This window comes from Helicoverpa armigera, chromosome 30 (assembly GCF_030705265.1).
Source record: "Helicoverpa armigera isolate CAAS_96S chromosome 30, ASM3070526v1, whole genome shotgun sequence".
Taxonomy (NCBI): Eukaryota; Metazoa; Arthropoda; class Insecta; order Lepidoptera; family Noctuidae; genus Helicoverpa; species Helicoverpa armigera.
In genome coordinates, this window is record NC_087149.1 from 4,780,577 (window position 1) to 4,793,378 (window position 12,802).

A 12,802-nucleotide genomic window follows, 5' to 3' on the forward strand; every position below is an offset into this window, starting at 1 on the left:
TTAGCGGAGTAGAGAAGTTTTTAAAATACCAATTCTTGTAAAAAAAATTTGCTGAGGGAAAAACGAAATTCTATTAGTTGTTTAAATCTTCTCTGCTTGCTACAGTTTGGTCGAGATTTGGTCTTAGAAGCGTTTCTTAATGATAACATTTCTCCCTATAACTCGAACTCCGTTTCGCCACCAGAAGGCTTTTTGATTCCCTAGTACTTTTTAGTAACATTAATTCATGCTATGTCAAAAGATTTTCCCTCTTTTGTTTTGAAATTTTTCTTGAAATTTCTTGCTATAAACCTTACGGAGCCCGAGACCTTTCCAACGAATGCAAAACCGTTTAAATCGGTTCGTGCGTTCTGGAGTTATAGCTTCGGGAAGGAAAACCCGACAATATTTTTATATAGTAGATTTATGTAGCTTTATATATTTTGTATATTTAATACAATAACGTTAATGTGTCGTGTGAATGGTTTACATTGCAATCGAATCGGACGCCCAGCCGCTAGATCGTCTGCCTGCGTCGAAGGTATTATTGTTATTAACTTTACTTTATAAGTGGCAACACTGAAAAATATGTCAGTCGATATTTGTATGTCGTAGCTTGTTATAAAAGTTGATTTATAAAAGTACCAGTTAAGTGCCAAGTTTAGTCCATTGACTTTCTTCAAAGTGGTTTAAACTTTGCAGCAAATGCTGATCATCGTGAAAATTGGTACTTTTTCAGACGTATACATAAGTTTTCAAGATGATGGTTTAAACTCAGCGCCAAATGCAGGGTTTCTTTTGTTACTGGTACTTTTGCAAATGTATACATACGTTTTATTTAATAGATAATGGATTATGTATGAAGACACTTAAATGTAACACCATTTTTTATTTCAGTTAAACTATTTGATTGAAAAATTTTACCTTGTAATATTAGTCAACTTTTTAGTTTTTTTGTCTATTATTATAGAAATTAATTTCTTCGACATTAGAGGATGTAATAAACACAATAGTTAGGTATATTATATTAATATGTGTATGTTTTGTTCCTCAGGAGCCGCGCAGCTCTCATATCCCTATGGAGGAAGATGACTCCACCTCCGTGCGCTCCGCCGACACGCCAGATGTCAAGAGTGAGTACTGAGTATATAGCTAGTAGCTAGCTGTTTTTCCTCAGTTTCACCCGCGTCCCATAGCCCATATTACTCGGGAATAGTGTAGGTCTAGGTACCTAACAGTGAAAGAGTTTTAAATAACACCTATAGTTCTTGAGATATGATTGATTAACTGTGGTTTTCAGTAACCGAGATACCAATAATATTATTACAATAATTTGTTTAGCTCATTTAGTAGATGGTTTATGTGCAGTTTGCACAAAATCAGTCGAGTGGTATTTCATTTCAGAATCTGTAAAATTTTACAAATCTAATATTTACCTTCCAAAAATTTTAATAAGGATGAAAATTTGAAAGGAAGGAAAGAAGCTGTGTTGTCCTCTGTACATACAATACGTAATCTAAAAAGTCATCATTTCCGGAGCCTTTTCCTAACTATGTTGGGGTAGGCTTCCAGTCTAACCGGATGCAGCTGAGTACCAGTGTGCCACAAGGAGCGACTGCCTATCTGACCTTCTCAACCCAGTTACCCGGGCTTAGTGTTTTATGCTATTTAGACTATGTAGTGATATAAAATTGTATGCCACTTTTCGTTATTATTTCATAACACATAGGTAGTGCGCGTCTGTACATTCTTCTTCTTCTTTCGTGTCGATGACAGGTCTTATAGTGAGCTGCGGGTTGTTCGAAAGAGATACCGCGGTCCTGGTGCATAAAAAGCCTACGACAGAACACGACGGTTTTTAGTCAGTAAGAGTCTGACACTCCCTCACCGCTGCTAACCCACAACGGGAGGGGGCATTTGATAATTTTCCATCAAAAATTAACCCCTTTCCCTCCCCCTAGTGTCGGAGGAGCTCCCCGGCGCCGCCACAACGCCCCGCGCCGCCACGCCGCCGGCGACCACCACACCCCCTGCCGCGTCAGCCCCCGCTGTGTCCGCCGCCGCCGCCAAGCGCCCGCACGAAGACGAGCACCCGCCTGCTGATAGGAAGCCGCCTGTGTGTATTATTCCTAAAAATTGCTATGAAAAAAATCCTTATTATACTTCTACAGTGTCATCATCATACTACGAGCCTTTTGCACAACTATGTTGGGGTCGGCTTCTAGTCTAACCGGATGTAGCTGAGTACCAGTATGCCACAAGGAGCGACTGCCCTATACTTCTACAGTGTATAGTTTGATAATTTCGCGCAATAATATTGGTGCTACTTTTAGAAAAGGTTTCAATTGCATTCTAAAAAAACTGGCTTCAAAAAGAACACAGATAAAAATATAATATAATTCTTGAAAATATGTCTTCATCGCTTTCCTTAGATAGAGAATAAAAACGTGGTCATCAATTTTTTATGAAAGGATTTAATATCTAAAACAGATTAAATACACTAGGTACAAGAATGATATATGTATTGTTATAAATTAAAAACTAACTCCTAAAATATTCTTTACAGGCACCAAAAAAAGAGAAAGGCCCAGCGCCTCCGCCCCCATCAGCCACATCACCACCCGCCCCCGCCGTCACCCCCGCTCCCACCCCCGCGCGAAAGCAACCCGCCCCGCCTCCTCCCGCCGCGCCAACCACACCCGTAGCCTCCGTCACACCCGTAGCCGTTACACCCGTAGCCGTCACACCCGTCAGTGTAGTGACTCCGGTCAGTGCAGTGACTCCGGTCAGTGCAGCGACTCCGGTCAGTATAGTGACTCCCGTGAGTCCGGCGCCGTCCGAGGAAGCTACGGATACCGCAGCGCTGCCTGCTGCTACCGCCGGCAGGCTTATTGTGGACCAGGTGAGTGTTACAGTGACCCCGGTAACCCCGGATAATTCAATGACTCACTAGTTAGACCACTAATCTAATCAGATCCATGACCCCTTATTCTGCTCAATGATCCCCAGTTAGCCCACCGGGGCTGCTAGGAGCTTCATGACCCCCTGGTCAGCGTAGTACCCCGTCAGTTAGCTCAATTACGCCCTGGTTAGCTCAGTTACCTCTAGTCAAATAAATGACCCCACAACCCGGTCAATGACCCCTTTCATATTAATGACCCCTGTTGTCAACTCAGACTCCCTCTAGAACTTTGTTAGTTTTCATGACGCTACGATCCCTGGAAGCTGGTTAAATTAGTTACATTAGATTCCATTACAAAGATACATACAGTTCTATCTAATAAAACCTTGTTTCCAATTCACAGGTATGCAGAGACGCAGAAAAGGCAGTCGAAAACAAGACCACAGACAAGAAACTAGAAGTCGAAGACAAACCAAAGCAAGAAAAACAGACAGACATCAAAACAAATATTATTACTACCAAAACGGACAAAGAAAAATTACCTAAAACCAATTCTATTGAAGAGAAAACATCTAAAAGTCGACCCAACTCTTTACACGAGGTTAACAAAAGGGATATTCAAGACAGGGATATAAAAAGAGATCCCTTACAAGATAGGGACCTTAATAGAGATATAAAACAAGAAAAAGATATAAGGGATGTAAAAAGAGATTCTTTACACGAAAGGGATATCAAAAGAGATTCCTTGGAGAAGACAGGGATAGAAGTGAATAGAGTTAGCGCAGAAGTTAGTCGGTTGGAGAAGAATTATTCACGGTCCAGTTCTGTTGATGAAGAGAGAGTGGATAAGAGTAGAGAGAGAGAGAGGAGAACGCAACATAATGCTGTTGAAATTAGGCCTGTTACGGTGAGTTTTTTAATTAGTTTACTTGTACAACGTTAAAAATATAATAATGTCCCAAGTGAATTAAAAATAACTTTAAAAATATATATTTAACAAAATATATCTAAGTCATACCTGGACCACCGATACGAAATTTCCGGTTTGACAGAGCCCTTATCTATTTTATGTATATCAAGATTTTGTTGTTTACTGTGACTGTGAATTATTCCTAGATTTGCAATTTCATATTAAGTATAGACATGCTTCCCAATTTTTTTATATTTCTAAGATCTGCAGAAGTTGTTTCTAAGTCGCAAAATTAAAAATATTTCACAATAAATTCAGAGTTGTAAAGTATCGGACGCTGGATGCAGGTCGCCTCCAACAGGTATCTGTGGAGATCTAAGGGGGAGGCCTATGTTCAGCAGTGGACGTCTTATGTCTGAGATGATGATGATGATGATGATGAAAGTATCGGAAAAGTAGGGATTAAATAATATTAATAAAACCGCGACAAAATCCGTGAAAGTAGTTTTATTGTCAGATTTTCTTCATGATTCAGATCTTTTTTATGAAAACTTTTCACATAAATGACTAATCTTCTTTTTACACCGTTCCAGCCACCACAACCAAAAGAACCAGACCCGCCTACATCACCAGCCCCGGCCCCCATCGCCCCCAGCACAGTGGTGGTACACTCGGGAGTGGTGCTGGACGGCGCCGTGGTGGTGGTGGAACCCAATAGCTTAGCCGCCACGCCGGCGGGGCTGGTCACTGTCACCACCACCCATCCGCCCGTGCTTAGTACTGCAGCTACTGTGAGTAACATTATCAAACTCAAAACTCAAACTCAAAAACTCAAACTCAAAACGCAAAACTCAAATGGTTTTAAGTGAGTTTGAGTTTCAAATTAGGCTGATAAATCAGCACTTTTCGAACGTCAAAGACAAAAGACAGCCCCCAAAACGCCCGCCCTTCACCACTTCCTATGTGTTGTTTGCTGGGAAGAAGAAGTGGCGCAACAAACTCCCCAGCAACACATGTCTGTCTATTAGATATCATAATCATCCTCAGTTTTTTCAAATTCATTTATTGCAAGTAACCATAGAACTCAAGTATTAGCGACCCGCTCCGGTTTCGCACGGGATAACAGTATTTCCCCACTATTTAAGTAATGTATGTTATTATACATATAAACCTTCCTCTTTAATCACTGTATTATGCCAATAAGATGATAATTAGGTTTGTGTATTCCTGATTTTTGGGGGGCAAATAATAAGGTCACCATTTCATAAAAGTGGTCTCAAAAGGGTTTCAGCGTGTTGGCTTCGGCCCCACGTTCGCCTTCCCAAAGTCCAGGACTCTGTAGTCCCGTGGTCTGGTCAAGACATAGTTACAGCCTTTTTATCGTCCCACTGTCGGACTGCGGCCTCCTCTCACGCGGAGAAGGATTGAGCATTAATCACCACGCTTGCTCAATGCAGGTTGGTGATTTCAGACTATATAGTGCAGGTTTCCTCAATCGGTTCTGGTCAAGACATACAAAATCTTAATCATTTCAATTTCTCCCAGCTCCCGCCGAACGCAGTAACAATATCAACGACACCCCCCATAGCTGACGAAGTGGTGATAGTCGGAGCCGGCTCATCATCAGACGACGACTGCTTCGCGCCGTCATCGCTCGACAGCTTGGACTGCACACATTATAGTGGTGAGTTGAGAATTTATGTGTTAGTATCTGTTATCGGCACGAATCTTGAGCTCTGACCTTCACCTGCGCAGAAGTAATTTATTGGGTCCCATTTGTGGTATGAAGTGAGGCACGGGGGCTAAAGCGGTGATTGGCCCGCAGCGCATCGCGTCATAGCCGTCACTCGGGATTGGTTCTATGCTAATAAATCACTTCTGCGCAGATGTAGGTCAGAGCTCAAGATTCGTACCGATAACTATACTTGAATTGTATATGTATTAATATATTTTTTATTTCACATACGTTTACATTTTTATGGGCACGCTTAACTAGCTTAAAAACTATTGTAAATCATTTTTTTTCTTCTCCATAAGACCCACTGTTTGGAACTGTGCAACCAGTTTGACGTTTCGAAATATCTGTTCGGCCTATTTAAAGGACCATGGGCAAAAATGTATGAAGCCTGGGCTCACCCACCAACAGAGATGAGACCACTTTGAATATACTTGTAAAGCACTAAATATCAAGATTTTAACTAATTTTTGCGAAGAATCCATGGGGTTATTTTGCTATAAATATTTTTCTCCAACCATAAATAAACTAATATTCTGCAAAAAGTAGTGCTGTTACGGCATTGTAGGTTTTGTTATTGAACACCTTTAACTAGTTTTAATTCCAGGTTTAATGTATACATAAAAAATAAAAATAAATAACTGTTAGCAGCTGCAGTTAAAATTATTTTTGTAAACATTTCAATCAATAATAATGTCGTCTAAATATCCTGCCGGTGGATTAAATTGTGTGTGCCTGCCTAACCCTAGATACCATATTATTGAAAGGATATGAGCACAACTTCCTACTGTGCGTCTACGTGTTAGACACGAGCAGTAATACTGAGCGATGGCATCTCGACCCATTTCGTTTCTGCTAACCAGAATGTATACGTAATATGTACGTGCACGAACATGTCTTGACTGTATCCTTCTTCTTAATAGCCACACATTTTGGTGATGGATATTGCAATTATCAATCAAAAAGTTCCAATTGTCGTTACCCATCAGAATATGTTCTTGGCAAACTCTGAAAAGCAAAAAAAAACTATTCTTAGGTGCATCGGCCTAGAAGTCAGTGTCTAATGGGTGTTCCTGAGTTTATACGCCACCGACTTCTATGCCGATGCACCTAAGAACAGTTTTTTTTGCTTTTCAGTGTTTTTGGGAATCGGTTTTATTTGTTTGTAAAAAGTTTTTTTTTTATTTTTGGCTTTACTTTATATAGTGACAAGCATAGTTGTCACTATCCGCATTTGTGGAAAGTTCCCATCAATACGAATAACATAAGCCCAAACACGAGGTAGTTTAATATGTAAGTTGTCGAGTTCCCTCCACCTTCTCCGGTCTCCATCATCAGGTCAGCTCCAAACCTTCACTGTTGCGTAGTGTTATCAGACGTACACCTCACTGTCAAGTTTTTAACCTATGCACGCCAACAATTTTCGAAAGTTGCCCTCGATTTCTCAGGGGTTCCATCATCAGATCCTGACCTGGTGATTATGAGGTGGTCCCATAATCCTAGCATAATCAAATCCTGCGAATTAGGTTTTATGTCAGAAACAACCAAGTGCACTACGACTCCTAACAATTGTCCTTTTCTACAAAACCTATTTAAGTGTATATCTTTTTTTTGCCATGGAATTGAAGGTAGTGCCCATAGTAACAATTTTAGTACAAACAAAAACCTTCACAACGGCATATGCTACATCTCTGTTGGACAATGAGCCCAACTTGACTCATGGTCCTTTAAAAACATACGTTGACTTGTTGTAAAATAGGACAATAATTTCTTTATTTACCTTTAAATCAAAACAAATGGCAATTATTTTAAAACAAAGCAGGTATACTAAAAATGTGTATGCCTATTATATAAAAAATATAAACAAGAACATATTATTATATTATGAGCAAAGTAAAAATGTGGATTTGCGGCCTATTAAAATTTTATTAATAACAATGGCAGTTAAGTACAGTAAATACCTTCAGTTTACTACCTACTCAATGGAGTCTAGTCATATTCTAGCATTTATATTCTTAATTATTTTTACAAAAATATATTTTAAACAAATAAATTGTCGCTTAAAATAACAATTTACGTAATTCGGTTTTTTTTGTTGTATTTACAGTGTATTTTAAGTGCATAATATAATTAAATTTTATATAGAATTACATCGTAATCGAAGACCGAGAAGTGGGTCAAATTAAGATTCCAAGTTTTTCTTACGTACATAGTTACAAGTGAAGCTAATATAAGCGTGTCAAAAGTGATATTAATATTGTTTTTTTTTAGTTAAGTGTTTAATCAAATGGAGTATAATATTTATAGAAAAAAGGTTTGGTGTATACTAGTATCATGACCTGCGGAGCCTTTTGCCAACTATGTTGGGGTCGGCTTTATTTGCATAGAGGTACCAGTAAAGCTGAAGAGTTTGTTTATTTATTTATTTAGCAATTTATGTACACAGTGAAAATATAAAAGAAGTATACATAGCATAAAATAGTACAAAGGTACTGCTTATTTCTAAATCGAAATCTCTTCCAGCAGACCCGTAGTAGGAGAGTTAGAATAAAGAGAAGTAGATAGACTGTTTATTTACTTGAATGCGATAATCTCAGGAACTACTGGTCCGATTTGTAAAATTATTCCAGTGTTACACATCCTATTTATCGAGGAAGACTATAGTCTACTTTTTATCCGGGTTCGATAAAAAAAGCTAGTATTAATGGTGTGTTTGTTACTAGCCGTTTTCCCGCGGTTTCATCCGTGTCCCGTGGGAACTACTGCAGGTAACGGGTTAAAAATAGCTTATGTTACTCGCAGATAATGTAGCTTTTTAATGGTGAAATAATTTATAAATCGGTCCTGTAATTTTGAGTTTATCCATTACAAACAAAGTTTCTCTCTATATAATATTAGTATAGATTACTGTATGTGCGTATTTAAGTTCTTCTTCTTTCGTGTCGATGACATGTCTTATAGTGAGACTACAGTATGTCAGCTCAGTATACGGCCGGATGCGTTCATTAGGTAGCTCATAGCTCATGTATTTCAGTGTTAATTTATTAACATATTTCTATGTAAATCATGTTCATATGCTCAAATATTTAAAAAACGACTGCAGAAATTCCTAGAAAAGAAAAATGATAAAATTAAATGATAAAGCTTGAAACTTAAAATTTTAAGAATGTTCCTTATTTAAAATTATATTTTTAAAATATTTGTACGCCTAAGAGGCCAAACATGAATGGTAACGTTTATTTTCTTGTCTAACAACCTGCATAACTATGTACACCCATGTTTTCTACAAATAAAGTATAGTTATCGGCACGGATATTGAGCTCTCGGCGGAAGAGTGGGGATCGCGTTGCGCACTGTACACTTAAGGCAATAAACCAATAAATCGCTTCTGCGCAGGTGAAGGTCAGGGCTCAATATCCTTCATCATCATCATCATCATCTCAGGCATAGGACGTCCACTGCTGAACATAGTCCTCCCCCTTAGACCTCCACAGATACCTGTTGGAGGCGACCTGCATCCAGCGTCTTCCGGCGACCTTTATAAGGTCGTCTGTCCACCTTGTTGGTGGACGTCCTACGCTGCGGTTGCTAGTCCGTGGTCTCTCCAGCACTTTTCGGCCCCATCTGCCATCTATATATCCTTGCCGATGAGTATATCTTGTATGTTTGTATTGTTACAGAGAAAGCGAGAGGGCGTCGTTTAGATAGCAGCGAAGTGTTGATACTAAGTCCTACGGCCGCCGCCACTGATTCCGGAGTATTCGATGATAGTGTTACTAATGGACTTAATTTGGTATGTATTAGAGTTAATCACTTTGTGATAGGTTATGAAGTTTTGTTGTTTTATGTTATAGATTAATTGTAAAAGTCTAGCCAGATTGTTATAAAATTAATGATGGTACTGTAGGACCGGGAGATCACTCGCTTGCTCAAATGAAAAAACTACACTGTAGTACCCTAGCCGTTTGGGTGTTTTGATGTCTGATAGAATTGTTGTAAAACTTTTGCCAGACTATTGTAAAAATGAGTTTCTTATTAAAATTTAGTATGGTAGGAAGTTTTTTATCTGATGGATACGTCCTTACAGTTTAGCCAGATAACTATAAAATTTGGTCTTAAAAAAGTACAGATTCTAGTATTTAACTTTGACGATTTTTTTTGAAGATGATAATTGAAACTTTGTACTAAAAACGGCTTTTTTAAGACGTCGGTTTGAAGTAAGGTGAAAGGTACTGTTTTATTTATGTTCATGTTATTTTATACAATAAGATTTATAAACGTAATCATATGCGAACAGAAGACATATTTACTAGAGTGAATTTTCTAAATGACAGCTTATTGTGTATTTATTTATTACTATATCCTTGCTCGTATTGATTGTGTTATTATATCAACACCAGCTATTTCTGAGAACTCATTCTCGCACCCCAAAAAAGTAGTCTGAAGGTCTCTGCACGCATCGGGCGCGGCGCGGCGCGGCGGGACGGGACGGCGACGCGACACTGAGCAGTTGTAATGTACTACATATTACGGACGACGCCACACAGAGCCGTCCCGCTCGACGCGACGATCGAGTACATTGTGTCGCGTGGCCGTCCCGTCCCGCCGTGCCGCGCCCGCTTTGTGCAGAGACCTTAAAACTACCTATTACACTGACATATTTTTTTCATATCTAACCATTGTTTCTAAGATTAGCACATACAACCTTACCAACTTTTAACCGACTTCGAAAAAAGAAGTACCTATTAATACATGATTGCTTCTTTTCAGGACACATCACACGTGTCAGTGGTGACAGTCGGTAACGAAGAGGTGCGGGTTCGAGACTCGGCCGCTACACACATCGCTCTCGGATCAGTCAGCACTAGGCTCAGTCCTGATAGTTTTGAGAGGTAACTATCATATCATAGTTGACTAGCTTCTGACGGTGGTTTCACTCGCTTTCTATGTGAACTACTTTATGTACTAGGATGAAAATTAGTCTTAAGTCTCACTTGGTAAATGGGTTAGCTACCACTGAAAAATATTTTTTTTTTTGCAGATTTTACAATATTAGAATAGTATAATAATTATTTTCTTGATTCATCATCTGTCTAGCCTAGCCTATGTTGCGGTCGCCACTGCCTATCTGACCTTTTCAATGCATTACGTTCATTTAAAATTAGAGGGGATATAGCTTAGACCCGGGAAAATGACATAAGATAGTTTTTGTCACCACAGTTATATCGGGACGTGGGTGAAACCGCGGGTGGAAGCTAGTATTAGTATAGATAGATATATCGTACCTCACTATCGGCCTCATCTCAAAGCTCAAAGTCGCTCAACGAGCTATGGAGAGGGCTAGTAGCTAGTAATCTGTGGCTATGCTCGGTGTTTCTCTACGTGATCGAATCCGAAACGAGGAGATCCGTAGACGAACCAAAGTGACCGATATAGCCCACCGGATTAGCAAGTTGAAGTGGCAATGGGCAGGCCATATTGCTCGCAGAGCAGATGGCAGATGGGGCCGAAAAGTGCTGGAGTGAGGACCACGGACTAGCAAGCGCAGCGTAGGACGTCCACCAACAAGGTGGACAGACGACCTTATGTCGGTCGCCGTCGACGCTGGATGCAGGTCGCCTCCAACAGGTATCTGTGGAGATCTAAGGGGGAGGCCTATGTTCAGCAGTGGACGTCCTATGCCTGAGATGATGATGATCGTATATTTTGAATATTAATTTGCTCAGTATCCCCAGCAGGTCGCAGTCGGACAGCGGGTCGGTGGCGTCGCTGTCGTCGCGGGCGGCCGCCGACGCCGACTCGCTGGCGCCCGACACTCACGACTCGCAGCTCAATGGCGGCACCAGGTATGTACTACAGTATTTTAGGAAATATATAGCACGGTATAAAAAGAAAATAGGCTGAAAACCAGCTCTTTTTCATCGTCAAAAAGTGAAAATTGGTCCCAAAACGGACGCTCTGCGCCACCTCCTATGTTCAGTTAAGGCTTAGAAGCAATGGGAACCAAATACACTGAAAATAGTAAGTAATTAAAGAGTTTGTCTGCACTCCATTCGAATGAACACTTAACTAAAGGATTTGTTACACAAAAACATTTTAAACAAATTGACTGCTGTTTTAAAATATGAGTAAATTGATTAAATCAAAAAGTTCTATCAATTTTTACTTAAGAACCTAGTCAAAATTATTTTTGGAACATAGGTACATACAACCCTTTAATTTTACAATTAAAATTAAAAACTATTCTAGTAAAACACCTACATCTCCTACCTAATCTACATATTTACAAAAATAAAAACTAAGTATCAAAAAACTCATCCGCATCGCTGTCAGCGGGGATCGTGCCCAAAAGGCCGGCTGCATTGCCACGCTGGATGGCAATGCATATATGCCTTTTGGTCACGAGTAGACATAGTCAAATGGAGTATAGAGTAATTTTATCACAGCAAAATGCGTAAGAAATATGCTGCGCTATCATACATTTTGAGGTCATCTAAAAAGGGTCATTTGTTACAGAGTAAACACAGATAGTCAGAATTTGGACAATGGAGAGCCGGTAGTACTGAGAAGAAAGCAGCAAGACGGACAGCCTGTTAATAGGATACAGAGGTAAATATAACACTATTACCACTAACTGAATTAACCTGGTTTTATTCGTGTTTTAGTGATTAATTTTAAAATTTAATAAATACTTCAATTGATTCAGTGGAAAATATAAATGCAATTATGAGTATAAAGCTCATTCAAAATACTTTAAAAAATTGTCATTAGACATAAAATATTTTACTATTACGTTTCATGTATTCTTTACTAGCTTCCGCCATTGGTATCACTCACTTCTTGAGGGCACTACTACTACCGCTTCTAAATAAATAGCCTATGTATTAATATGTGTATAGATTACATTGCTGCCAAGTTTCACAAGAAATCTATCAGTGATTTACGCCTAGAGTAGCAAACACACTTACAAACTTTCGAATACATAATATTAGTGCGAGTTTATTCTTCTATAAATGTTATAATAAATGTTTGTCTGTTTATCAGGTCCAAGGAGGACATCCACATGGCCAACCTGAAGAAGAAGACCCGCAAGCGCACCAGGAAGTTTGAGATCGATGGCGTTATAGTCACCACCACTACTTCCAAGGTAACACTCATCAAGTATAGATCATACTATACTCCATTATGAGTGCATTTTTATAAAGATCAGACAATCTTAATAGGACGTTTTCGCTAGAAAAAAAAAAACAAACAAACGCTCTGATTGTTGTTTTTT

At 39.3% G+C, this 12,802-nt stretch overlaps 1 protein-coding gene across 1 annotated transcript in view; it reads left to right on the forward strand.

The window, feature by feature from the left end:
• Positions 1-12,802, forward strand: part of LOC110382689 (serine/threonine-protein kinase 10) — a 58,022-nt gene that overhangs the window by 29,641 nt on the left and 15,579 nt on the right. The window contains exons 9-19 of the mRNA XM_064043100.1: positions 1,034-1,112; positions 1,941-2,095; positions 2,546-2,881; positions 3,285-3,788; positions 4,385-4,582; positions 5,337-5,475; positions 9,207-9,319; positions 10,297-10,418; positions 11,262-11,372; positions 12,043-12,135; positions 12,571-12,673. Of these exons, the coding sequence (XP_063899170.1) occupies positions 1,034-1,112; positions 1,941-2,095; positions 2,546-2,881; positions 3,285-3,788; positions 4,385-4,582; positions 5,337-5,475; positions 9,207-9,319; positions 10,297-10,418; positions 11,262-11,372; positions 12,043-12,135; positions 12,571-12,673 (1,953 nt within the window). The remainder of the gene's footprint in view (positions 1-1,033; positions 1,113-1,940; positions 2,096-2,545; positions 2,882-3,284; positions 3,789-4,384; positions 4,583-5,336; positions 5,476-9,206; positions 9,320-10,296; positions 10,419-11,261; positions 11,373-12,042; positions 12,136-12,570; positions 12,674-12,802) is intronic.